We start from the raw sequence: 27,922 nt of genomic DNA on the forward strand, positions 1-27,922 counted from the left end.
AGCCAAGCTTCAGAGGTAAGTGATATGGCTTTTGTCATTACACTCACCTAGCCACCGTGCATATTTATTTTCACTTTAAAAACTTATATCTCAAATGTTTAAGGAAAAAAAAAAAATGAAAGGACAGCAAATTTATCCTTAGCTGTAATTGAAAGTGAAACTTCAGACATGGTCAGGCAGCCAGCTCCACAGCAGCTGAAGCTCTCCTGGAGGGAGGAAATCAGATACTCGAAACTGCCTCAGCAACTAATATCTTTACATCACACAGCAATGAGAATGAAAACACATCATCCCCAAGGTATATCCTTTGACAGCATATAACTGACATATACTACCACTTGCTACAAATTAGTCATATAATACTTCTGTGCCCTCTGGACTTCTGATCCCAGTACCTTTAACAGATCTGTGACAGAAATGGAGAGCAGGAACCAGGACTCATCAGACTCCTGTCAGTGTTGCAGAACGGACATGAAGGAAAAGGAGAAGCCTGCAAAGAGATGTGTGACACTACAGCTCAAGAAGGTTTATTAATTGCAAAGCTATGCTGGCTCTGCAAGAGAGCATCACACACACCTACAGTCTTCCCACCACACCAAAAGGTTTGATCAATCAGCAGTCAGCTCTGCCAGTCTATTTTAAAAAGCAATTTCATAGCATACAGATAGTCACCACAACTACCTTGTGATTTATTAGAAATTGCTACTGATTAAGATTTACTAGGATTTCTGTGGGTCCTTGAGAAGTAGCTTGAAATAGCACAGAGAGTTTTGAAAGCATGTATTCCTTTTCTCATACATGATAATAGCAAAAAGAACATGCACAGAAAGTTTCAGGTGGGGGCTAAGATTGGTAAAGGAGCGGAAACAAACATAGCCTGGTTATAGAAGAGACTGAGACTCTGCTCTCCAATGAAGCTCTTTTTCTCAAAACTGGCTGCTTATAATAACCTCTTAATGCTAATGAAACATTCCCCTTGCCCCTATATTAATTTTTTAAAATGCTACTCAACCCAAAGTTTGCTATTAACAATTTCTTGCTAGGTACTAATCTTCCCTAATCAACACTAGCAGACACCTCCAGTTTCCTGAGTGAAAGCACATACTTGGAGGTTAAAGCTGGGGCTTTTCTGTCTCAGTTGTTAGAGCACTTAGTATCCTCTGATCCTCTTGAAGATATCATCCACCTAAATTATTGATCGAAACACTGGCAGTTTTTTCATTCTCCTACTCTTCATATATCAAATGAAAGCAGCCTAATGGTATGTTGCAGATTTTGTTTTCTTACTTTTTATGAAATACAGGGTTGCTGAATTGAGTTCTGAAATGAGTTCTGAGTTGCTGAATAAATCATAGAATGTTTGGGGTTGAGACAGACCTTAAAGATCTTCTAGGTCCAACCCCCATGCCATGAGCAGGTACACCTTTCACTAGATCTGGTTGCTCAAAGTCCTACCCAAACCTGGCTTTGAGCACTTCCAGTGAAGAGGCACCCACAACTTCTTCGGACAAACTGTTCCAGTGCTAAATCACCCTCCAAGTAAAATTTTTCTTCCTAACATCTAATCTAAACCTGCCCTCTTTCATTTAAAACCATTGCCACTTGTCCAGTACCTATCTGCCTTTATAAAAAGTCCCTCTCCCTCATTTTTTTACGCCCCCATAAAGTACTGGAAAGATGCAATGAGGTCTCCCTGAGGCCTTTTCTTCTCCATGCTGAATGACATGAATTTTGTGCCAGGGGAAAGAAGAAGAGCAGGAAGACAGCTGGGATCCAGAGCTGAAAAAGTTCTTTCAGAGAAACTGGGTAGTTTGTCCTCTTATTGCTCAAAATTGAGGAACAAGATACTACATTATCACTTTTTATACCATGTCCCTTTACACCATATCCAGACAGAAAAATGGGGTTATATGGTAACAAACATATATAAAAGCATGAAGAAAGTATTCTCCATGGGACTTGCACCTTTGGCATATGCTTCACTATCTTTAGTTCTTTCAGCTGCAGAAATTCAGGGACAGATACACGGGGAGTAGCTGTGAAAATGAGCTAGCACTCAAACTTTCATAGCAGGTGCCATCATTCAAAGATTTTCAGTAGCAGGGAAAGAAAATAAATAAATTGAATAAAAAGCTGCCAACTGCCAACAGGTAATACATGCTTTTACATCCCAAGGCAGTGGTCATGCTTGAAGTGTGTCCTGACCCACCATGAGAAGTGAGCATGTTTGCTCCCCAGATAGATTTTTCTCTTCAACAGGGTAACAGCCAGTAAGCCAACTAACGCAGAAGCTGAAAACTTAGGAACAACATATATGTGAACTGGATAAAACAAGACAAGATGCCAACAAGAGATTCAGCTGTTACACTTAACTACTGATATCTACAAATGCCAATTATATACATATTCAAGCTCATACTAACACCACAACATTTCGAGCTCTCAAGGCACCTTGTGGTGGAAGGTCTGTGGATGCTTAACAAGACAAATGCAGCCTGTTTGCTCCGGCTGCTCTAAATACACAGTGAATTTCCCCAGGTCCCCATTTTAATCTCAGACCTGTTTTTTTTTTCCTGCAGACAGCCATCTGCTCCTATCATTAGCATGTTTCTCTGCATCTAAGGACAGGAAGCCTTTAAGATACAAGTTTTTCCAGACAAGTGCTTCTTCCATGTTTGCCCCCGTCTTTGTCCTCAAGGATAGAAAGTGTTGATGAGAAGAGTGCAAGGTGCTGTGGGTACTAGCAGGAACACACAAGTTCTGCTTTTGCCTTGAGTGCAAGGAAAACATCCAATTCCTCAAAGACAGCAATTTTTTGTGCATTGGAGATGTCTCAGAGACAGTTTTCATAACTTTCCTGATTTCACTGCTCATGTTTTCTACCCTTTACCCCATCTCTTTTTCTCTGATAATTTTATACACCCATTTTGATAGTCCCTCAAAAGATATTAAAGCAGAAAGCAAGTTTTAGGTTTCCTCAATATCATACACCCAGTTTGATCTTAGAAATAATCAGAAATTTATGCCATGTTACACATCCAGTGCCAACATCTGTATACACAGAGCCCTGCATCTTGTCACCCAGCGTCCACATTGGCAACACTTGTACCCAAAAGATAAATGGCAAAGTCAACACCAAAACTGAGTATCTCCCTGTGTATCCCTGGCATTAGGCCAAAGAGCAATGTTCCCACATTTCAAACCTATGTAGTTTCAAGTAAGAAATTGCCAGTCATCATCACTCTTATGGAACTGAAGGTTCCATTGGAATCCATTCTTCATTGAAAACACTTGATATATTGGTTACTGTGCATAAGAAAAACATAAAACTTCTCTGAGATACATCTCAGCTAAAGCACAATCCCCCCACCCTTACCAAAGCCAAATACTTTGTTCTTTGTATGTTCTGAAATGTCTTTTCAGCACTGCCAAATCTGAACTCTCCTCACATCAGTAATTCATAGATCACTACCAGTTGGAGACAAGCAGGAATATGCCTTTTTGTTGCTCACTCTGCATGTATTTCTGATACCACTGAATGTTTATGACCAAATTTTGTTTGACACTATCATGCAACCACAAAAGACCCCTGAAATTCTTCTGAGACAATTATGGAAAATATAAGCAAATGCAAGACAGTTTACAATTAAAGCATTCAAGCAATCAGAATTACAGAATCTAGATCTAATACTTGAAATAAATATTAACAAAGAAATGCACTGTCTTAGTCTCAATATAAATGTTTGTTTTAATTTTGCCATGCTATTTATACTATTAATATTTATATGTTATAATTAAAAGTTAGTGCTTGGCATAAACTAGGAGGTTTGGATTGATTACTCCTTATATCACCGCACATATTTTATTACATAACTGGCTAAGATTTACTTACTTATGTAGTATCTAGCTGAAAACCTGGGCACTTCCTCTAGAAGAGAAAGGCTATAATTTTTGTTTGCTGTTGTAAGCTATACTACACAGTATTCCCATGGATGCTCATATTTCCTGATGTTACTATTTTTAATGCCATTCATAAACTGAGATCATGTGGATGCCAACAGTAAAGAATCAGGTAACCAGTTCAGTCTGGCCATATACTCAGGTTGGAAGTGGGATGAAAGTGTCTGTAATCTTCTGCTTCTATTCTTACAATGAGAACCTGCACAGTTGCCTTATGTCACATGAGAAACATTTACAATATTCTCTCTCCTCTTCTATGTTGCATTTCCAGCAGAATTGACTATTTGAGCCAATACCACATCTGGGAGCCAGAATTTGTTTTATCCAAGTTCCATTAAACTTGCTTTCTACACAAATCAGACTGACTGAGTCACTCATTACATTTATATTAGGTCTCATACTCACTTATTCAGCATTGGCTTTTTATATAGCTAACTGAAATTTAGTCCCTTTGTACAGCCATTAAGATGTTCCCATGAAGATTACGGCATAAGTGGAAGCAATAGGGTATTAGCACACTCTACAACTCACTCCATCAATTTATGTATTGAATATGAATTTGGAAACTCCCATGAACTTTAATGTGTACTATGTACACAAACATCTACTGTCCTGATGAGATATTTAGCCTCCTTAAATTGCAAAAGCATAAATAATCTGCTTCAGCCACATAAAACCCAGAGAACTCAGTATTATTGAAATAAGTGGAATTTGTTCTTCCTATGCAATTTTACATAGATGGCCCACAGAATATACAATACATACAACCAGCTAGAAGTGGTGAGCTTCATGCATGGTCAACAGACTGACTGTAGCCCCACTTTTGGCAAAAAATATGATTAATTTATGCACAAATGCACATTTTTATATTGTGCATATTAAGCATTCATTTCTGAGGTCTAGGTTGTGGGTTTTTTTGTGTTTTTTAGGAACACTAAGAGCCCTCTATACTCAATAATATTAGTAAAGAACTATTATGACGTTTTGCGCTGCTACCAAGAAACCAAATTAATTAAGGTCAAAAAAAACCAAAGATGATGCTCTGCTAGTTGTTTCAGTTACTAGAATAAGCAGAAAGAACCAGAATGAGTCATTCCTGCAGTAACACACTTTGGCACATTTAGTAGATATACAACAACTTCCTTTCCCCCCCCATTTATCTCCTTCAATCCCTATATTTATTTCAAAAGAGTTTATTCATTGCAGATTAAGTTCTGACATTCTTGTGAGTCTCGGTCTATTCAGTGATAACACTGATAACATACATTCAGTATTCACTTACATATATAAAATGTACATAAGCTAAACCAAGAAAAGTAGTTGCATTTTCACAAACACCCTACTCACTGCTCTAGCGTCTCTTCTCCATTGCCAGAGAAGAGGAGCATTTGATTGATTTACACCTCATTTTCAAATCCTCTTGTTACCAGGCAAAATGCTGTAGACGAGCCTTAGTGCAAGGAAAAAAAAAAAAGAAAAATCTTGACTAGAAGTTCTTCTATAGTTTTGAGTCTGGAAGCTGTGATAATATCATCATAACTCTGATAAAATTAATTATTATACTGCAAAGTTGCAATTTTGCAGATATTATTCTATGAATCTGAAAAACACTTTCCACAACACCTACATCTACTAACATGTTTCTTTCTTAACACCACATATAGTCACTCTAAGCAGGTGTTTTCCTCCAATGGTTCCGTAACATTTCTACTGCTCAGTGGGACATACCACCTTTTTGAGAACTAACAGGCTAATATGATGCTCTTTTAGTAATGATATTAGCTGTTCAATGTCAAGGTCCAGCCTCATTGCTGCTCAGCTTACACCACTCTGTCAGGAAAAGGTGGACATATTAAAGGGATTATTCTCTTCTTAGTCTTAAAGAAGAAAAATTCCCTCAGGAGTGGCAGCCTTATTGCTGCACACATACAGGTGCATGATAGCTGCTGGTGAAGCACAGCTTTGCCAGCCCCATGAGAATCAAGAATTCTTTAGAGGTTAAATTTCCAGCTGTAGCTACTTTCAACAGACTCTCAACAGGGGAGTAAAATCTATTTTAATTTTAAGTGGAGAAGACTCACAATGGAGACTGAAGGAGGAGAAGGAAAGATAAGAGCTCCTTCTGGGTTTGGCTGCCAGCAAGGTCAGAGCAAAGAGAGGTACACAACATTAGCAATGCAAAACACTTAACTCCAGAAGCCACTTCCCTCACTGATCTGCACTTGAGTCTTCAAAAATCATCCCAGGTAACATCTTCTCATTCACTGCCTTGCTTGAGACTTACAGCTTGAAAGGATGGCATTTTAGAAGCAGAGTGAATTAGAAAAGAGTGATTTTCTGCTATAACTTAGTTTTGTCTTTATTTTATATATTAAGGACACATAAAGCCTTTTTCATTCAAAGCAACAACATCAGGAAATCCAGGCAGAGTACCATTCCCCCTTGCTCCATAGCTCTGAGGGGTCCAAGTGAGCACAACCAGTCGCTCTTCTGAGTGTAGCACATTGTCTGATAACACACTCATACAGCTTCTGCCAAATTCAGACACTGAATGAAAGTGCTAGAACACATTGAAAATAATAAAGGACAGTGAAAGTGAGCCAAGAGGGGAAATAAAATTTTCATGTGAGACATTCCAATGGGCAATAGCAAATTTAAGGGCCTGTCCATCAAATGACCACCAAAGGAGCAATTCTCTACTATGCATAGAATCATATTAAGTTGACTATTTTTATAGATACTGGCAATTAATAAATCTTCAGATAGCACACAAGCATTCTTCTCTTGCACAGTCAAACCCCTAATGAACTGTGCAATCTCGTTTGGATTTCCCCCCCCAAAAAATTTAACCCGGAGAAACACGAAAGAGACAGAGACCAACCACATCCCACATTTTCTACTATGCTAGTACTTCACTACTAGTAGAAATTAAAACAAAGCACTTCCAGATTTCACCTGAATGAAAAAAAAAATTATTAAAAAAAGAAAAAAGGGAAAACCCAACTCCCCTCCTATGAAGGGCATACTCAGTTTTAGTTAAACTACAGAAGCACAACAATGCACGCCATATCAGGGTATTTCCTAAGCTAGGATTGGCACCAGCCCTCCATTCTCTGTGCCCTAACTTCAGTTTTCACTTTTCTTCACAGAATTAGAAAGAAAAGGAGTAAGTAATCAGGTATATCATCTGTTTGGTTTTTATTTTTATTTTTTTGTTTTGTTTTGCTTTTTTTTTTTCACTACAAGGTTTAGTTTTGCTAAGGAAGGCTTTTGTAGAATGGAGAAAAATCAATCAGATAATGTACAGTAATACACAACAATATCTAAAAGCCTACACTATTTTACTCAATTATATTATTGTCTCCTAACTTCCATTAAGATCTCCTGGTATGGGTTTTAATTATTCCCAGCAACAATTAATGAGATGAGAGACAAAAAAACCCTAAAAGATAGATAAGTCTTCTTTTAGATTAGAAAGGTTTTAAAAGGAAGCTTTCTACTTCATCTCAGGAAAAGAGAGCTCTTCCTTCTTTTTCTTCTAAAGAGAACATGCACATAATTGTTATGGGTTTTTGTTGCCATTGGTCAGGTTACACAAAACTTCATTACAATACTTCACTCTCTCTATCTACTTGCACTTAGTACACATTGATTTTCATCCCATCTTTTTAAAGGAGGGTCAGCCATCACAGCTCTGTTTTATTTATTTTTATCAATACTGGTGTGAACATGTATCACATTTGAGAAAAACAATAAAGGATGGGCTGGCTGTTAACTGTTACAGGGGAGAGTGAGGAAGGAAAATGGCAACCATGCAATGCTGGTAATTCTCTTGAGGAATAAAATTTCTAAAATCTCTTTTACGTAGCTGACGATGTGTTTTGTACAAGATGGGTTTTCTGGTGTCCAGTTGAAAACTTATGCTATAATTTCAGTGAGACACTAGGTGAGAAACTAGTGGTGACACCACTCTCTTTTTCTTTCAACTAGCTACCTATATTCACAAAGCCTAGTGCACCTTATTATTTTGATACTTTTATCCTTCTCTCAACATGAATATAAATTTATCAATCAATTCAAAACTTGTTTAGAAAGAAAAATAGCATAATTACATATTTCTTGCGTGATGTAACTTTACATGGACATAGAAGGAAGAGAATTAATTATTCTATTAATTCTCAGCAGTTAACAGTAGCTGGCATAAAGAACTGCAACATCATCTCCACATACAGGTACAGTGCACCTTGGTTTATACACCTGGACTAGTCTTGTGGAGCAACAGAATTGTTTATGTGAAAGGATGAACTGTGGTATGGTCAAGGGCAGGTTGTAGATCATGCTCTGCACCTAGCTATGGCCAGATCAATCCAATGCTTTACTCTTCACTGTAACTGCAAAGTTCCTGGACAGACAACTTCGTGGAGAACTCTTATTTAATTTTCTTTAACAGACATATATCAGACAGTGTTATCCACTATTCAAAAAGTATCTATGTTGCCAGACTTCCTTCTCATTTTGCACTGGCATTCACTAACAATGATCAATTAATGAAAAAGTGCTGTATCTGTAAATAGACAAGCTAGGTTCCTTAACAGGAACATTAACATTTGTTTGATTTCAGTTATCATTAGCCTGTCCCAGATTGCAAATTTTATTTGACATTATGAAGAATCTTTTAATGTATTGCCTAGTGGTTTTCACAACTTAAATTTATTTTTGGTATTAAGCAACCACTAGTCAAAATACAAGTATCTAAATTATTAACATTTCCAGGTTGGAGAAGCTTAACATCATTTAAAGGGGAATATCTTGCAATTCTTGTCTTAGGTGTGGGTTTTACATATTTTCTTATTTGTTGATGATTTAAATATATATATATATGTAGAAATTTTCCATGGCTATAAGTTGCTTAGTAATGGAAATGACCTGGCCCAAGGAAGAAGCACTTTAGAAAGCTTTTCAACAAAAGAATATTCCACAAGTGGATACAAGGTTTGCTAGTGTATGGAAAGTCTAATGCTACCCTGCCCCAATATGGACATAAGAGAAAAAATAAATGAAAACTGTACATTTCTATCCACTGAAATATATTATTTTTAAAATCTGGGTATCTCAAGCACCATTGACTTAGTAAGCAGATAAATTATTTTAAGTTAAACATTTTCTAGATAATTACTGCACTCCTTATTATATGTGTATTTGTGGAAAAGTTTGCACTATCCATTTTGCCAAAATATTTTTTACAAATGCAGGAATATGAGGTGCTATATTAAGTATTTGCACAGGTTCTGACTTGCCAGTGTTCCAACTCACAAGCTGCTGAAGTCACCCAAGCACCTGCCAAAATTGCAGGACTGGTGCAACAGGCAACTGAAGTGTAAATTTGATCACAGCACTCTTTGTGTATGATCAGCCTTTACCCCAACAAGGCTGTATTTCATAATCACCAACACCTTGTTCTTGTGTAAAATGACCATCATCTATCAGCATCAGACAAGCTCATTTAATATTTTACTGAGTTAATCCAAGTGCATAAATAATCTACACACCCTTCCCTCATCATGGAGGTAAGGCAGATGCAAATTTGTGAATAATTATGGTTGCATGAATTATGGTTGCATATACTGCAACAAGATAACCATAAAAGCCCAATTAGTTCATTCATGATTTCCCTGTGGGAAATCTGTTCATTTTTGGAAGCAAGATTGTGCTTCTTTATAGAGGGTGTAAGCATTATTTTAAAGCGGGCATTAAAACTCACACCCATTGTAATAAATACCCTTTACAGTGGCATCGCGACTGAGAAGCTCCTAGCTAGCTGAAAAGCTGACTACGTTCCTAAGAAGTCCATTTAAACATGAATCCCATCTTCTTTTCCAGTTATCAATTAAGATGCAAGGATCTGACCTTAAGCAGAAGTCACAGCCATCTCTGGTGTAAGCATCCACTGACAACTCAAGCATGATACCAATCTGTGAGTAAATTCTTAGTGAGTGAATGCAAGGTTCTCCAGGGAGAAGCCTGAAACATCCAGGTATTAACTATTTATGAAGCATAATGTGAATGAAAGGGTGGCCCTGTGTGAGGAAGTGCTGTATTGTCAGAAGCCAGGCTGAGGGCACACAGGGGATGTAAAAAATGGATGCTCTTGGCAAGCCTCTATGTGTCAAATGGAAGACAAGCAGAAAAAAAACCAACCCTGGTCTTACAAGTATCAAGAATAATAAAGGCTCAAATACACATGCTGACCCTGATTCATCCTGCCTAACTGATCCTAAAAATCTCTGCACAGCAATGAGAAGGACAAGGTAGGAGACTACCCAACAGGGTGAGTTGGGTCAGTATGTTAGTGTCAGCACTCTCAGTCATCTTTCTGGAGGTGTCTCTGCCTCCCCCTTCACCAGGAAAGATCCCTGGACAGCTAATGCAGATGCTTCAAATCAAATGGTGTTAAAAAACGGTATTTTCAAGAACAGATCAGTGCTTCTGTAGAAGTAATGTACTTTGTAATTGCCATCATCACAAATGATCCTACTGCAAGATAGAAGGGATAGTTCGGTAATACCAGTAGAGGATCACAGTGATTAAAACAACAAATTGGAAAAGACAAAAGGAATTACACTTGTGTTTAGTCTTGCTATGATGTTACAAAGCTGGATCAGCTATGAAAAAAAAAAAAAATAAATCCAAAAAACAGATTAAGGTTGTTTCCACTCAGTTTATTTTCTGGTGGGTGTAAGCATTACCTTGAAGCTGAAACTAAAACTTACACTCATTTTAATATATACCCTTCACAATGACATGGTGACTGAGAAGCTACTAGCTTCAGTTAGAAAAGCTGGCATTCATAGCAGAGCCATTTTATCCTACATGTTCTAAAGCACTGTTTCCTAAAGTTGTTTTCTTTTCCATACCAAAGGCTCTTCCACCCCGCACCATAAATTTGCTTCACATTAAAACGCTAAACTAGGTACTTAATGTACTACTTCTCCCACAATCTCACCTGAGAGGGGATGGTAAGAATGACAAAAATGCAGCATTAGAACCAGCAGAACAAATGAGTTTAAGGATCACAACCTCCCTGTAAGTCAGTTCAACTTACCAACCAATGAATCAAAAAGCTCCTGCTCAAAGACATTCCCTTAAGACTGGAGGCTTCTCTTTCTCACACAGTAGCTGACATTGGATTCTTCCTTTATTCTTTGGACATGCATATTTTCTACTAAAGTGCATTTCTTAACCCAGCTGCTCAAGAATAAAGTAAACCACCTTGTGTCTCCTGCCTTTCCCCAGAAATATGTCACCAGTTCCTGCTACAGAACTCTCCTGTTACCTGAGGAAACCATCTAACACAAACCCTCTTAAAGAAGTAATTTATCCTGCTGCAGACCCAAATCCTATTGATGTCCCACATCATGAACTTGTGCTGGGAGCAGAATAGGAGACCCAAAAGGCCCCTTTGAGCACACAGGGCCCATTTTGATAGAACAGAGCAGATTTCATTCTGGTTTAAGCCATACTTCCCAGACTTACTTGTCTCAATAAAACCAGGAAATTCTAGCACAGCCTCTGTCCTCCTTCATTCCAGGGAGATGATGTTTCCCTGCTATTTAAAATTCTTCATCCAGCTATCCTTTCATTACTACTTTTAGACTATGTTCTGTAATTATGTTAGGTGCTTGTTTATTCAAAACACCCACCATCTCTCTAAGCCTCCCTTTGTAACGAGCTGCCAGCTTGTCTCTCTGTTCAGCTGATTCCCATTATCTGGCCTACCCGTCATCTGAATATATTTAGTCTCACCCAAGTAGTTTTGATTATCAAGATTTTACTATGGTCTAATTAGTGACATTTTTATTACTAATTTGTCACTCAGACACTTTCAGTCACATTAAAAATTCCTGCCAGCTTCTCTGAAATTGCTGTGTGCCTGCAGTCTTTTTCTTTTCACACAAGATCAGCTAAGCATTTTTATTTTGCTAGATCTTTGGAGGACTTTTAAAGAAACACTTAGGAAAACAATTTTAAGCTGAAGGAGACTTTTGAGCCCCACAAAGAGAATGCACAGCCCAAGGAAGTAGTATGTGGTATTTCACCTCTCACATAAAAGTTTGAATATCAACAAGGACATAAAAACCACTTGACACTTTTATGTCCTTCTCATTTTATTTCTAAAGGTATGAATGTGGTTGAATCATGACAGAGTGACACTTCCTCACATACAACCTATCAGTCAGCAGCAACTCTGTGGTACTTCCTAAGAGTTTTCCACATATGTGGCTGGCTGTGCCATGTGAGTCCCTGAGGAGCTGCAACAGTATGCCAAAACAAGCAGGAGAGGTGAGGCTGGACTTGGTTAAAGGCTGACAACCTGAAACTCAGCCCTGCACATCAATAGAGACATTGGAACAAAACACTGCATTTTGTATCTATATCTTGAGCTCTTGTAGTGTGTCTGTCCTTCCAACTGAATGGAAGATGAGGTTTACACCCATGCATTCTACAACACGTTGCTCAGGCTGACCAAATTCAGGCCTAACACTGCATCTGCCTTCATCAGGTTCTGATGTTTTGAACCACTAGATTTAAATCCAAGTTGTAAGCCTTCCAGAACAGCATACACTGGTGAAGGAAGACAATTTCTGGAGACATGGTATTTAAAATTACTAACTCAACATTACACTTGTTTTAAACAAAATCTGTCCTGGGATTTAGAATGCAGCCACACATTGCTTGCAAAGGATTAATAAACAATGGCAGTACGAATCTTATCAAACAAAGTGCTTGTGCCTTTAACTGTTAATTACACAGATAGATCCTATTATAAATAGTTCTGAAGCAATCCATTAACCAGATGGCTTTTAGCAAATCAGAATTTATTACTCTTTTATGAGCTCCTTATAAAAATGTAACTTTCAGATAAAGAATGAGAAACAGCTGAAGCAGTTGACCATATCTGTTTTCCATTATAGCATCTTTGAAGGTAGAATGAGGGAGGGAAGAAATAAAGTGTCTTGTTAATGCTGTATAGAAAGCTATTGGAAACTTCTCCCTTCTTCTCCTAAGGAAGGATAACTCACACAAGGCTTCACTGCACTGGAAAGTGATGAGGTCTATTAGCAAGGGCAGTGAAGGCAGCTGAGATATTCACTCCTTTCTGAAACTGTGACTGAAGTCACAACTACTTTTGACATGACTAGGAATAGTACTTCTGTCTCAAGTGCCTATGGCTGCAAATAAAAGCAAATGCTGTAAAATATCTGAATAAGTACCTTGGTATCATACATTAGTTTATTAATTACTCCACCATTAATCTACTAAAAAAGAATTGAAATTCTGAATGACAGAAATGTAATTTATTTTCAGCCTAAGCCATAAGTATTTGTTTACATTTCTAAAGTTTTTACATTAGGGATTTAGACAAGGTACATTCAGAGGCTATCCATGGCACTGGAGCATAGGAGAGGGTTAACTTTCAAACGTGTCAATAAAATCCATTTCACAAGTCTTACAGCCTAAATAATATCAGTGGGCAATGAACTGGAATTCACACTCATTTGGAACTTTAATAGATTAAACTCCAGCAGAAAGTTGGCAGATAAAAAAAGAGTTGAGATTGAAAAATGGCTCCTAACATTCAGGATTCATTTTACTGCATTCCTCCAAAGAATTCTTATCCAAGGGAAGTGTTACTTGGAAAGGTGTTGCAATTTGGGGTTTGTCTGGGTGAGCATTTTTATGGAAACCTGAGATGCTACCATTATGCAAATTAGTGATTTATGCTCCTACACAAGCTGACATCCAGAATGTTATGCCAGCTCATCATCCACAGCCCATCATACTTTAAGGAGATTAAGCCAAGATTTAATGAAGTCATAGAAAAGCTAGCCAATGGTTACAAGACTTGCAGTCTTTTACCAACAAAGCCTCAAAGATTTATCCACCTCTATTTTCTGAACATAAATAACTCGTACAAAAAAGAAGACTACCACATAGCTATACACAACTTTCACAACTGATGGAGGATTTTGGCTTTTTGCCTTATCACACTCAAACATGCTACATAAGTCTTGAAACCATAAACTCTGATAATCATCACTACTTGAACAGATTTCAACAACCAGAATGCACAAAAAGAAGACTCATGATATATGGATACTCACATCTTAACATGACAGGATCTCTTCCCAATTTTCATTTCTAAATCAGGAAAAAAAGAGTCTGGGGACCTTAATTAGATAAACATGTATTTTTTTACATTATTTGAGTAGGATTTTCCAAAGAATTGAAGGTGATAGAACTTGCCAATTTAAAATGGCTTTACTCTCCAGGCTACTTTGAAAATGTATTCCTTATGCTTATTTATGTTGGATATATTGCAACTTCAACATTTCTCTTGGAATACCCAAATGTCATATATTCTCCATGAAAACACAGTGTGTCGAACTTCACATTCAGTTTCTCCCTCAGCTGCTTCTAGCATGGATTCAGAATGCCTTTTCTAAACAAGAAATGTGCTATGTTTCTAGTAATGCTGTGCTACAGCATTACCAACAGACAGAAACAACATCCTGAGAAACATGGCTTTGATACAAGTAAATTAATTGTTGGTTTTCAGTCCCTAGTGAACACGGTGGCAATTTCTTTATTTTAGCATTATACTCCAAATGCTGAGTGAACTGGAAGATACCCCAGAAACAAATAATCACAGAACTGGTTGCTCAGAACATGTATATTTCAAACTCTAATGTGGTGCCACTTGCTCCTTTTCACTGCTTCTGTCAGTATCTGGAAACATTTGACATTTCAGAAATATTACAGGCAGGGTATGTACTTGCAGTATGATTTGAAACACAATTCTGATTCTGGTGATGAATCCCAAACAGAAAATGAGGTATGACATGAGGACCAGAAACACCCCTACACTTAGAAAAATCTCTGAAGTGACCTATAGAAACATATGGCTAAACAATCACTCCTTCATGTTCAGAGAGAGGAGTTCTTCCACAGAGAATCCAGGACTCAGTGCCCTCATGCAAATCTGTGTCCCACTTTCACATCCTACTTTTTCTAGATTCCCCAGGGCAAGACCAATAGCTCCTAACTGTTTGCAGAAAAAAAAATAAAAAATCACTGTACTCCCAAGGGAGCAAGCAAACTTAAATGATTTTTGACCTCCTCACATGGAGGGGTTTCCTAAACCAAAGTTCAAAATTCTTCAGTCTGTATCAGAGAGGTTTTGACTTTAATGAGAGCGTTATTTCTTACCATTCTCTGATCCTAAAAACTTCAGCATGAAATCATCAAATCCATTGATACCCAGTATCTACTAGGGTCTAAAAATTACTTCTACCTCCCATCTGAATGTCTACAGTGGCTTTGCCTTCTCAGTAAGAAAAAAAAACAACACTCTCACAAGTTCCTCTTTTCAAGGTTCAACAACTGTGTCTAAGAATGAAGGAAAACACATCATTAGGCCGCCTTCAGACCACTATACTAATTCATGAGAAACAGTGATATTCTTCTTTTATAATACAATGCTAGAAAAATATCACAAACAAACTATGAGTAAGAAGATTAATAGGCTTTAAGCAAACCTAAACCATTCCAAACAAAATCTTTTACAGCTTCTTTTTAGCAGCACATTCAGTTTATAGGCAATGATTGTGCCATTCTTCTGGACCTGGGAAGGAGCTGGATACTTCTTTACTGCAAATGCAACATATAAAATGTAAATTTGTTGCCCTGAAGTGTCTTCAAGATCCTTTTGCCCAACCTTTTATGGCTAGTAATATGGATTATCAACTAGAACATCCTGCAGTACCTTCATAAAGGAGTGGCCTAGACAGTTTGATGCTACTGCACCAGCAAGGACGAAGGTTCTGTGTGCAGTTATTCATGCTATTATAAGCAGTCCCAGTGGGATAAGATAGCACACTCACAAAAGAAAAAAGGCCACACACACACACAAAAAAAAAGCCAAACAAAAAACCTCAAAGTCCTCACAAAAAAATCCCCTCCCCAAAACCCTGCTAAGACTTACTGCAGACTTCAACAACTTTTCATATCTACATCTAAAATATCTATAATATCTTAATCTAAATTTAATATCTAAATGAGAACAGCAGCAGCATGCCCTTGAAATATAAAAGAAAACTGTTTTTGTAAAGATTATTATGCTAATAACACTAGAGCCTACCTATTGTCCCACACATTTTTAAAAAGGACACTGCATATGTATATTCAAATTGCCAGAGATGAACAGTGGGTCACAAGCAAAACTTAAAATATTGAATTGTGTCAGCCAAATTCATAGTGCATTTATTATTTCTACCCTTTCTTATGCATTTTGGCATAGTCAGTCCTGCTGCCAAAGCATTTCTAGAAGGTGAATATAAAAGATGTGAAGCACTATAATCACTGAATGATATATGAGTGATGCATTAACACTCACTCAGTTCTATAGATCTAAAGAAAAAGCAATAAAATTAAATGCATGATTTAGAAGTAATCTTAAACACTTAACTGATCCTAAATTCACCAAGGAAAGCAGACTTCACAAATCACTGCTAAGAGCATTAGCAATCTCCCTCCCAGACAAAAGGTCAGCTCTGGATGCCTTGTTAATATGTATCTGGGTTTTACAAAGTCCTAATGAGAATGTTGCTCTCTGACCAAGGTGCATAGGCCTCCAGAAAAGGAGGTGGTCAAGGAAAACAACAACCACAGCATGTTCAGAATTAGATGATAGCTTTGCAGTCTCCAGGGTCTTACCCTTATTGTCCCTCTCCTGTCACTAAACAGAGAAAGAAAGTTTGATGAGGCTAATGGGAAAGACTTGAGAGTAGAAGACAACACTGAGATTAAATAGAGCAGACTAACTATAGACTCCCACAGAATTTACTTGCTGCTTTTTTTCTGCACTACACTGGCCAAGGAAACAGAAGGAAAAACAACCTGACATCTGGGCTCCTATTCAGGCCTCTACACCTCCTCAATTATAGGCACCTAGCAGATATATCTAAATTTCTATGGTGATCCAGAAGACAACTTAGATCTCTGTCCATTGACTGAGGAAAATACTGGCATCAACCTAGGAAACTTCAGCTAAATATCCCAGCTTAAAAGAGATGTAACTGGAGGACCCAGTGCACTACTACTTAAGCAACTTTAAGTCTTGTCATTGTGAGATTTAGTAGACATTTACTATGCCTCATGCACCCTCTTACACTTTCTCATCTCCTTCAGGAAGCAATGGGAAAGACAGACTCACAAAAATAAATGAAAAAAAAAAAGAAAACTCTGACTTTTGCCAAACAGTTGTTAACATCACAGCTACTAGTATGATAACATCACTAAGGACAATGTATAGACAAATTGTGAGAACCAATCTACTTCCTTAATATGTTAATATTCTCAGGAATTAAAATTATCTACAATCCCTCTTGTTCTGACTTTTCTTTTTCCCCCTAAAAAGGATGGATTATACAGCAATTCTCTGTGTACTTGGGCATATTGCTTACGCTTCTCTCTCTGTCCACGTCTTTTGTCACTTTCTGTCCCCACCATATTTTCTAAAACAGTTACTCAACTTCAGAAAACAAATCAAAAAGCAGTCCCTGAATATCTGAATAAGCCAGGAAGTGAACCAAAACAGACAGTACTGTGAGATATTCAGAGGATTCAACTTGCTCAAAGTTCTTTGTACAACTACTACTGCAAACAGAAGCTTCTGATGGTCTAAAACCTTTCCTGCCATGTAAATACACCTTTTGATACCGTAGGACAGCCTCACATATATTTGTCAAAATGATTATACAACTCAGTTAAACAGAGATGACACATGATCTATGTCATGCTAAGGAAAATTCATTTGACAATGAACAAATGTTATGACTTCTTGAGCACATTTTGCTGATATTAATCACTTTCTCTAGAAATCTCATCAGCAATCATGCTCCAGATCTGTAATTACTGCACAACTTCTTATCAGTGAAAATATCTAAGTCTGAATAGCCACAGAGGCTCCTTCAAATGCAGCATCCATCACAGAGAACATGATTTTTCACATTTACTTCAAACTGGGATAGGAAGAAAATAACTGTAAAAAATTAGAGAGAAATAATTTCTACATTACTTTAGTGATACAGATCTACCTAGGAAATTCTTCTGACTGCTGAAATTCTTCAAATTTGGAAGTTTTTAGAGAATGAGAAACAATACTCCACTGCTGCTTTGTAAAGGTTTATTCATAGTCATGCTTTGTGCGAGGAATAAGGGACTTAATATTTATCCTCCTAGGAATAGAAGGTGTAATTCTCATTCCCTTTATCTTGGATTACCTGTCAAGACAGTAAGTGGACTGTTCAAACATTCAATGTTTTCAGTGGTTTTAAATCAAGATGAAACATAGGCCAAGCCATTAAGACATGACTCATGACTTCATGTCTCAGCAGCTCAGTGCTCAGCTTCTCACACAGTCCTGGATGGGTAAAAGGGAAAGCTAGGAAACCAGAATCTGTTTATAAGATGTCAATTTAGGCACCAAACCAAGACATAATCAAAGTATTTTACTTCTGGTATGACTTAGGCCAGACACTGAACTTACATCACTTTTGCTTTGTACCTCAAAGGGCTTCAAAATCCAGTGGACCCACCTTAATCCTATACTAAAACATGAGCTGTATTGTTTTGTTGAACCATGTATTTTCACAGGCTAGATAACTTATTCATAATTCTTTGTAAAAATCTGAAGTTTATTAGTAATGTGCAGAATTAGCATATCCTCAAGTTAATTTTAAGTCACTGTGACAGCATGTTACAAATTTGTGTTCTTTCTTAGGACACTTACGTTGACAAATAGGTCAGTCTAAATGCAATCTGAGCCTTTCCAATTCTCGCACTTCAAAATGTTTGGGGCCTCTTCAAACACTCGCAGTGTCAAATTAGCCCCTCTTTCTCTTTTTCCCCCTGAAAAGAAACACATTTCAAGTGTGCTGTTCTGTTACTATCCAGTTTGACCTGACAATCAACTACTCATAGCTTATTATGCCTCACAAACACCAAGCTAATGCTATGGCCAACTGGAAGCTAGGGCCTAAAGCTAAGGGTTTGCTGTAGGTAACATCAAGAGGCTTGAAAGACAAGTGCATTTTCAGACAAGGAAAAACTTAGTTACCTGCTTAATGACTTACACTGCCAGAAACAGAACTCCCAATGAGACAGACCTTGGGCTCTAAACATAAGCAGCAAGGGTTTGAAGGAGCTGGAGTTTTTCAAAAGAAAATCCAACGGAATGATACTCATACTCCAAAGTACCAAATTATTCCAGTGCTAATGCAGCTGACATTGAACCAACATTGAATCTTGTGGTTACACCTTATCCAGGACATCCAAGTTAACATTAAGCTTTATTTCAGTGAAAATAGAGGAAGGCCCTCTTTAAAGAAAGAATTTTATGGAGGTCTGAACCAAATTAATTCAAAGTAACTGATGGAATGATGGTATCAATAGCTTCTACATCAGGCTATGCTAGTCATAAAACTTCCAACAAGGAAGTTGATAATAAAAGTTATAGGTTAAAAAGTTATAGGTTGTCCCTGTTATTTCAGAGGTCAGTGGAATTTTTCCCAATGACAAACCTATGACAATGTTTTGTTTCTGTTCCAATGAGATTTACTGTAGATGAAAGCAAAGACAGGCTGATATACATCACCATTGTCTCCTCAAAGTATTAGATAAATAATTGTTAACTTGCAAGAAAAAAAGGTGTTAATAGCCACAATACTTGTTTCACTTCTGTGTGCTACATTTTTGGCTAACATCTAACCAGTTACACATTAAAGAAAAATAATCCTACTATGCTGTTTTCTAAATGTAAATGCACAGACTATTTTAGTAACGCATTTATATAATGCCAAAATTTAACAAAAGAGCCTAGTGTACAACAGAGAAAAGACAATGAGCAGAGCAGAAAAGTTAACTATTTTCTGACTTACATGAATTTACAGTTCATTTTTAATACTTGACAATATGGGTGAGCACAAGACAGCGTATAAACCACCCAGATGAGAAAACCAGCAATCCAACATCCATATTCTCAAACTACTGGTGTCTCTTGGCACAGAACACAGTGAAAGACGCACACTCCATCAGTCAAGTAGCTAATAAGTACTAGTATCAACATACTACAGAAGAGTTAAACTGTTCACTAGCTAAGTTACTCATAACTGCAATTATGGTAATAAAGTAATAAAAATAGTAAAATTCTGGAAATACAACAAGACTCAGGCAAATTGAAAAGACAAAATCCACTTTTAAAAAGCACTCACTATTTGAAATCACCACTGGATCAAGGTCAGCCACTTGTAATACTGTGGACTTCTTGGGGCTTCTTTTTCTTTTGTTTCCCTTTTATTTATTTCTTTATTTTATTTCCTTATTATTAAAAAAAAAGGTTCATCTGCCCTAAGGCAACCCTGCAGTAAGAGAAAAAGGACAATTGTAAAACAATGGTTTGATCCTAAGGCCATCACAGCCAGTGAGAAGACCCTGACACAGGCAACCCTAGATAACATCTGTATTTTACAAGACCTGACACTTCACCCTGGTAATGGATTCATGCTAAGCTCTAGCTATGAAAATAATACTTTTGCCCTGCAGTAACTCCCAGAGAAACTATGTTTTTAAATGCTTTTCACTGTGTAGCTTGAGGCAGTGAAAATCCAAGAGTTCCTTTTATGGGATTAAAAACCTGCTCTTTTCTGTCACAGGTCTTACTTATGCTAACCTCATGCATTCACCTCTGCTCCTTGAGTTCATTCCCAGGACCATTGCTCTTCTTGAATCACTAACAAAATGAACCATGAATCATCTTTTTTTTTCTATTGTCTTATGCTTCTTTTTCTGCTTGGAGTGCTCCAAAGCACTATCCTGACAATATTTTCCAAAGCTCCTTCTTTCAGCAGTCCTCTGGGAGACATCATGGTAACCAGATATATAGCATGATGCTATCAAAGCCTTCTATACAGCAAATCTTGTGACAATAGAACTCCCCTAATGGGATTTGCATCTTGGCTTCATAGAAAAAGCACTGTAATAACCTCCCATTTTTTCCTTGTGCTGTAATCATCTGTTATGCTTCTCACTAGTACTTCAAAGTAATTCTCTATTGTTCTGTTACTCTGAACTTCAGCTCAGCAGGGTTTAGTTTTTCAAAGCATCACAGAGGGGAATCTTAATTACTCTTTTTTTTTTTTCATTTTTCAAACAAAATCTCAAATCCATAAAACAAACAAAAAATTATTTTAGGTCTCAGAATTTCTTGCTGCTGGATTTGCAGAGAACTGAAATACAACAACAAAACATATTCAGCCTACTATGTCTCCAAATTTATCTAGAGATCCTCATTCTATCACAGCACCTGCTATGGTGAGGGAACTTGAACCACGCAAAAGGCCTAGAAGATCAGCTTTGTCCTCAGCTTCGCCAATAACTATCTAAAATTTCACAAAAAACACTAAGAAATACCTTTTAAATTGTCCTAGACTACATCTCTCAAGAGGCCAAATTCCAAACCAGAAAGGTACTAACAATATATATGTCACAAATTGAAAAATTTTATCATATTTCTGGAGTTTTAAGCTTGGTTTTCTAAAGATAAATGCAATCTTCTACTTCACCACTGAAAATCTGGTTGATATCAAGCTTATACAGAGTCATAGGTAAAAAGTAGTCTACAAAAGCTCTCTTCCTGAAATCCCTTCTGATGCAAACTACTGCATGTCCTAAGATCTAGATCCTACTTCACACCTTGAGTCCTGCATCTATTTTTGTCTTGTCTCATTTCCAAAAAGACATTGAGGCGCTGGAGCATGTCCAGAGAAGGGCTACAACGCTTGTGAAGGGTGTGGAACAGAAGTCCTATGAGGAGCAGAAGCTGAGGGAGCTGGGGTTGTTTAACCTGGAGAAAAGGAGGCTCAGCGGTGAGACCTCATCTCTCGGTACAACTGCCTGAAAGCAGGTTGTAGCCAGGTGGAGGTCAGCCTGTTCTCCCAGGTAACAAGTCACAAGATAAGAGGATGTAACCTCAAACTGCTCCAAGGAAGGTTCAGGCTGGACATCAGAAGGAATTTTTCACAGAAAGGGTGGTTAAATACTGGAATGGGCTGCCCAGGGAAGTGGTAAAGTCACAGTCCCTGGAGATGTTCAAGAAATGACTGGATGTGACACGTAGTGTCACGTGGTGATCTATCAAAGGCTGGATTTGATGATCATGGAGGTCTTTTCTGAATGATTCTGTGGTTCATTTCCAAGCTTAAAGCATGGTGCTAGTCAGCCCTAGAGAGGGCCAGATTTTCTTATTCCAAATGTATATCATAGATTTTCTACCCTTAGGAACACTTGAAATAACTTCTCTCAGACTCCTGTAGTTGCAGGACCTCACTTGCATGCAATTCAACAGGCACTTCACCATAACAAAATGTTGTTTAAATCTAAATTAAGTGGCACACACCATCAAATTTAAGTTATTAAATACAAACTAGAAATTATATTCATGTTTTGATTCAAATGTGGAAAAATGAACTTCATATTGATGTTTTAGGAGTCTAATAGAATAGAGTCCCTGTTCTCAGTGGAGAACAGAGTAGTTTAGCTGAGGCCAGCAGTAAGAATTACTGCTAGTCTCAGTGCCTGCTGGAAAGTGCAATAAAGCATACAAGTCCATGCGACATCCCAATCACCATTTTTACGAACATTTTCCTATTTATTAATAGTAGCTGCTCTGAATTCCCTCAAGTTTTATGCCAACTGCCAATTCTGGGTCCAGTACAAATTTGAGATATATTACAAGTAAGTTCAGCTAGAAATGAAAATAAAAGGTGAGGAAAAAAGCTCACCATATGCCAACAAGGCAAGCTCATTGATGACAGGTAAAAGGGCAAGTGAATGGCTGCACATACTAATAATTCTGGAAGTGTAGATGAGTTCAACCCCTAAAGACTAAAAGAAAAGGTATCAATCATAAAGAAGGAAAAAAATAGCATCAGGGAAAGTCAGGTTATTTCCCCTCTTCTTATGAAACTACAATATCCTTTCTTCTGCTCGGAGACATTAAAACTGTTCCAACTGATCTATCACCTTCCCCTCTGTACATCTGAACTGATACCTGAACTTTGTATTGCCACTTGTATCTTATTTCCCTCTACAGTAGCTCTTGGACTTCAACTGAAGACATTCAAAATATCAATCACCAATTACATTGCAGACAAAAGCACATGGAACATAAAATGTATGGAAGCATGTGGCATTCAGATGACTTGGAAATCGGTCATACAAATAAATTTTTTTCTGATTTGATTATTAAGTGAGGAGAGATATTTTGTAACACACAATCACCTCTAGGTGCTAACCAGCCATTCATTATCAGCATTTTCATCAAAGAGTAGGCTGGCCTTGACAGGAAAGTTGCCTGACATTCAATATAAGATTTAGAATGCAACAGCTGATCTGACTGTTGCAATATGGATATTCATAGAGATGGAAAATTGCAAAAAACTCAGCTTATGGATAAGTCATCACAATATAAATAGTCTAAGAAAACACCGTTTACATGAAGACAATTTAACACATTTTGGATTTGACTTACTAACTGCTGCCATAGAAGAATGCTTTCTCAATACATAGATCCCCTCCACAATATAGAGCTGGAGTCCCCAGGGTGAGCAACATTCCTCTTTCTGGAGCTCCTCCATTTTCATGATCTTCAAGGTGTCATAGAACACCCATCTATTATGCGGATGAAGTGGATGGTCATGTCTGTAGAGCAGCGTAAGAAGACAGAACTAGAACCCAAGTTCCTTCACTGGAAAGACTGGCCCATGGAAGAGTCTATTTAGGGATGTGCACATGAAGGACAGACATTCAGCCAGGTTTCATAGATGTCTCCTTTCTATTGCCTTGTCCAACATTAAACACAGCTCCCACAAGTCAGGATTCAGTCAGCCCGTTCCAAAGGGATGTTGGTAGCTTATTCTAATACATTGGCTAAGGACATTTGGTAGTATCAATGGCTAATATTTAAAGTTGTTTAACATGTTTTGTTTGATTAATAGCTTTCATGGAAAGTGTGTATTTGTGGAAAAAAATCACAATCTTTTTGAGGAAGGCACAGTGGCCAGTGTATCACAACCATTATGAGAACTAAAAATACCCATGGACACATTCTCCTACTATAAAGCACAGCTTCATCAGATTGCTGTAGAATTTTGTCATTTCACTCTGACCTTTTAAATAATAATTTTATTTTCCAGAGCATAGCTCCTTGTTCTTTACAGCTGTCATTGTCAACATTTAAGAGTGGAAAGTACTCTGCATACAGCCACTCAGCGTCCTATCATGAAACAGGGACATAAGGAAATTCTGGATCATTGAAGTAACTTGTAGGTGTAATGTTTTCAAAAACAAGAAACCATTTTCAGATCCTGAACTTAAGACAATTTTCACTGAGGTAATTTCTCAGCACTGCAATAATTCTGCCTCTTCCCTAAGGAGATATCAAAAAATCAGAGCACTTGCAATCACTAGACATAGCTGAAATTCTTGGCATAAGTAAATCATTGCATTTCTGATTAAAGAGATTTTAAAAAGCAGAATCAAAATCATAGGAACTTTGAAAATCATAGGAAATTTTTCCCAGAAAGCCCATTCTTTTTTCAGCCACTAAAACCTGGGCTTCTGAACTTTTCAAACTTAACATAAAGACAACTTCAGACTTTCAACTCACAGTCATTTCTGTGAAAGAGATATTTACATTTGAAATCACTTGAGAAGTAGTCCCAGACACTAATTCAAACTGGATTTTTTTCAAAATTTTTTTTTTTTTAATTATTAAACAGGATTCAAACCAGGAGCTAGAAACTTTGCATAAGCAGGAATTTAGGATGCATGAAAGTGTTGTTAAGGAAAGGTCTACTGGATCCAGTCTTCCTTAGAGAAAACTCACAGACAAAAATGTGCAGCTCTGAGAAAAGCAGGGCACTCACTCTTCTGACATATTTTCCACATTACCTTCTATCCCCCTTTATTGACCTATTCTCTTTAATTTCTCCTGCCATTTGGTTTTTCCCCTTCTCATTACCTGCAACCCAATAAATCCTTCAGGCAACAACCAGTGTTTTCTGCCATATTAGTCTTCATCCTGCTTTCGCAAACTACCCCTTCTCCAACATTTCATCCATTCTGCTTTTAGAACAGCACTAATGTATGCACATGAGTGTATCAAACATCAAGTGAACAAATTCTAGACTCATTCATTACAGTAATGATATATAATATCATCATACAATATAGTGATGATATATAATAGACTAAAATCATATAGTCCTTAGCTTGTACTGCTTCACTACTGTCACTTATCCAGCTTGTCTGGTAAGAATGGGAAAATAAGTCTCTTGGAAGTGATGAAATCTGATTTCAATGTCCTTCACAAAGCACAAGAAGTTCATGCAAACTTGTACTGACTGAAATAGTTCTTTTGAAAGTATGTCAGTAAAAATAGATTTCATAAATGTGTGTAATAAGACACAGGTTAATTAGCTGCAACCACTTCTTCTTGAGGTCAAGAGGAGTTACACCTGGGACAATTTTAGCCTAGAATAGCCACTTATTGATGGTTTTTTGTTGTTTTTTTTTTTAAACTTAGGACATTTCACCACCAATGGTGTCACATTTCACACTACTTTTTATTTGACACTAAACTGACAGGGCTAATGAAAGAAGTTATTTTGATAAGACACAATCTACTTGAAAATAACACATCTCAGCATTCTGTACTGAGCACAACAACCCAAGATTCCTGCAACTCAGAGAAGTGGGACAGTATTTTATCTTATTTTTCCTTTGCGTTTCTCTCTCCTTTTCCACCTGAGTTTGTGTAGCTGGCAATAGTCTGTGGATTAACAGCCCTATTATTTCCTTCTTATTTCTCCTTTATGATATCTCAAGCATATACAAGCTTGAGATATCATAAAGTCATAAAGCACTGTTCCTAAGGATGATTCCTTCAGAACTTCTTTCAGTTCACACACCAACCCCCCCGGGTTCTCCTAGTCATGTAACAGTCTCTGTGCTAACACTCCCCCAGAAGCAGGATCCAGAAAACTGCTGACAACTAAAGTAGTCCACTAGCACTGTAAGCCAGGCATTACCAAAACTGTGTCCTGGATTCACTAAAGTTTGCTGAAGCTAAGATGTTTGAAGAAAAACATTTCATGTTTACCATTAGTAACTACATAACATACAGTAACTACCTCCTTCTGTTATTTTACTTAGAAAAGATCCACCTATTTCTTAAAGTAATCTACCAGGAAAAGTCTTAGTAGCTTAATTAAGACTTCTCCTCCCACAAACTCTTTGGAAAACTATTTAAAGCACTAGTGATCACGTTCAACACATGCTCAGAGAACAGGAACCCACTGAGGTAGCTTTGTATAAGAGAGTCTTTGGCCTACTTGGTTTTATTCAGCTTCTTATTTCAACCCTTTACAGAAGCACTACAGCTTAAAGGCTCATTAGTGTTACAATAAGAAGCACTCTATGCCCCAAGGTTTGACAAAAAAAAAAAAAAATAGTCTGATCAACAAAATACAGCACAAAAGCAACACATGCAAGGTACTATAAGACCTTGCATGTATATAAGTACTAAATACTGCCATTCAGAAATTATGCATGTCTGGTTTACTGTCTCTTTTTTTAACCCCAATCCTGAAAACAGGAAAGGTGGGACAAAAAAATAAGATCAAATGCTTCACCTTGTTTCTTTCTCTGATACAAATCAGGTGTTTCAGTGTATCTTTTTAATTGAAAAAATATGTAGAATCACATCTGTAAAATAACTGGACAGCCCTTCCACTGAGCACATGGAAATGAAAATAAAAGTGAGTCTGTTTGCTCAGAAGTTTTGAATAATCTTGTACAACTCTCTTCCTTTTTTTATCGCTCCTCTGGCTATATGGGTACCTAATTTGGGTTTACTGGAATTAAGTGCTATGAATACATCCTGCTCACTTCATCCCTTATTTCAATTCCTCTTAACTGTACAGCTACCCCCTGCCAGTCCTTATGCCTATGGTGCAACCAAATAGCTCTATCAGCTCCAGTCAGTTAAGAAGAATCTCTCTGCAAGATTCCCATCCTGGGAATAAGTTAGAGACAGTTCCTGTGGCTTTTCAGAAAGCTTCTGAAGGGCTATGTTCCTGCATGGAGGAATTAATAGCTCCAAGCTTGTAAAGATTTACATATCTCCACAAAATGTCAGTAAATCTGAAGCTATCATACCAGAGATGATGATTAGCACTGTGCATATTTAATGAAGGGGTAGTGAAATCTGATTTGCATATTTCTAACGAGCACGCAAATTCCCCACCACTTTCACAACTCAATATCTACACAGTTCATTTTATTTTGATTAAATTTAACACATTTCACTGATGACCTTTAAAGAAATGCTCACTTCCAAACTCTTAAATGCACCATTGATCTGCTACACTTTGTCAGCAAAACAATGATCATTCCTAAGAAGCCTCTGAAAAGCTACAGTCTTACACAGATCAGTGCACAAAGTTCCCACTGACGTGTGCAATGCAGGGATGCAGAATTTGCATAATCAGCTCATTTGCTGCATTCAGCAACAAGGGACATACTCTGCCAATTCATAGCCTCACCAGAAGGTTGCTCTAGTAAAGAGGAAACTGCAACCCTGCAATTCAACAGACATGAAGTACACTAGCTGGGTGACAGCTAAGAAAATAAGCAAATGAAGATATATATAAGTTATTATTACCTCTGCTCCAGAGACAATGAAAATGATCTTTGTTGAAAGGCTGGTTCAGAATCAGAAGGCAAAACTTCAGGTTCCCTGTAAGATAAATGTTGGTTCTCATTAGCAAGAATATGGATTTTC

The 27,922-nt window shown here is 37.4% G+C and overlaps 1 protein-coding gene across 8 annotated transcripts in view; it reads right to left on the reverse strand.

Moving 5' to 3' along the window:
• Positions 1 to 27,922, reverse strand: part of TPK1 (thiamin pyrophosphokinase 1) — a 303,147-nt gene that overhangs the window by 210,778 nt on the left and 64,447 nt on the right. For 7 of the 8 annotated variants that reach the window (XM_086845520.1, XM_086845498.1, XM_086845538.1 and 4 more), the window contains one exon: positions 27,803 to 27,877. In XM_086845520.1, the coding sequence (XP_086701646.1) occupies positions 27,803 to 27,877 (75 nt within the window). Of the gene's footprint in view, positions 1 to 23,608; positions 23,779 to 27,802; positions 27,878 to 27,922 lie in introns of all 8 variants that reach the window. The other variant, XM_086845509.1, reaches the window with a different exon arrangement.

The sequence above is a fragment of the Cyanistes caeruleus genome, chromosome 1 (assembly GCF_971803275.1).
Source record: "Cyanistes caeruleus chromosome 1, bCyaCae1.hap1.1, whole genome shotgun sequence".
NCBI lineage: Eukaryota > Metazoa > Chordata > Aves > Passeriformes > Paridae > Cyanistes > Cyanistes caeruleus.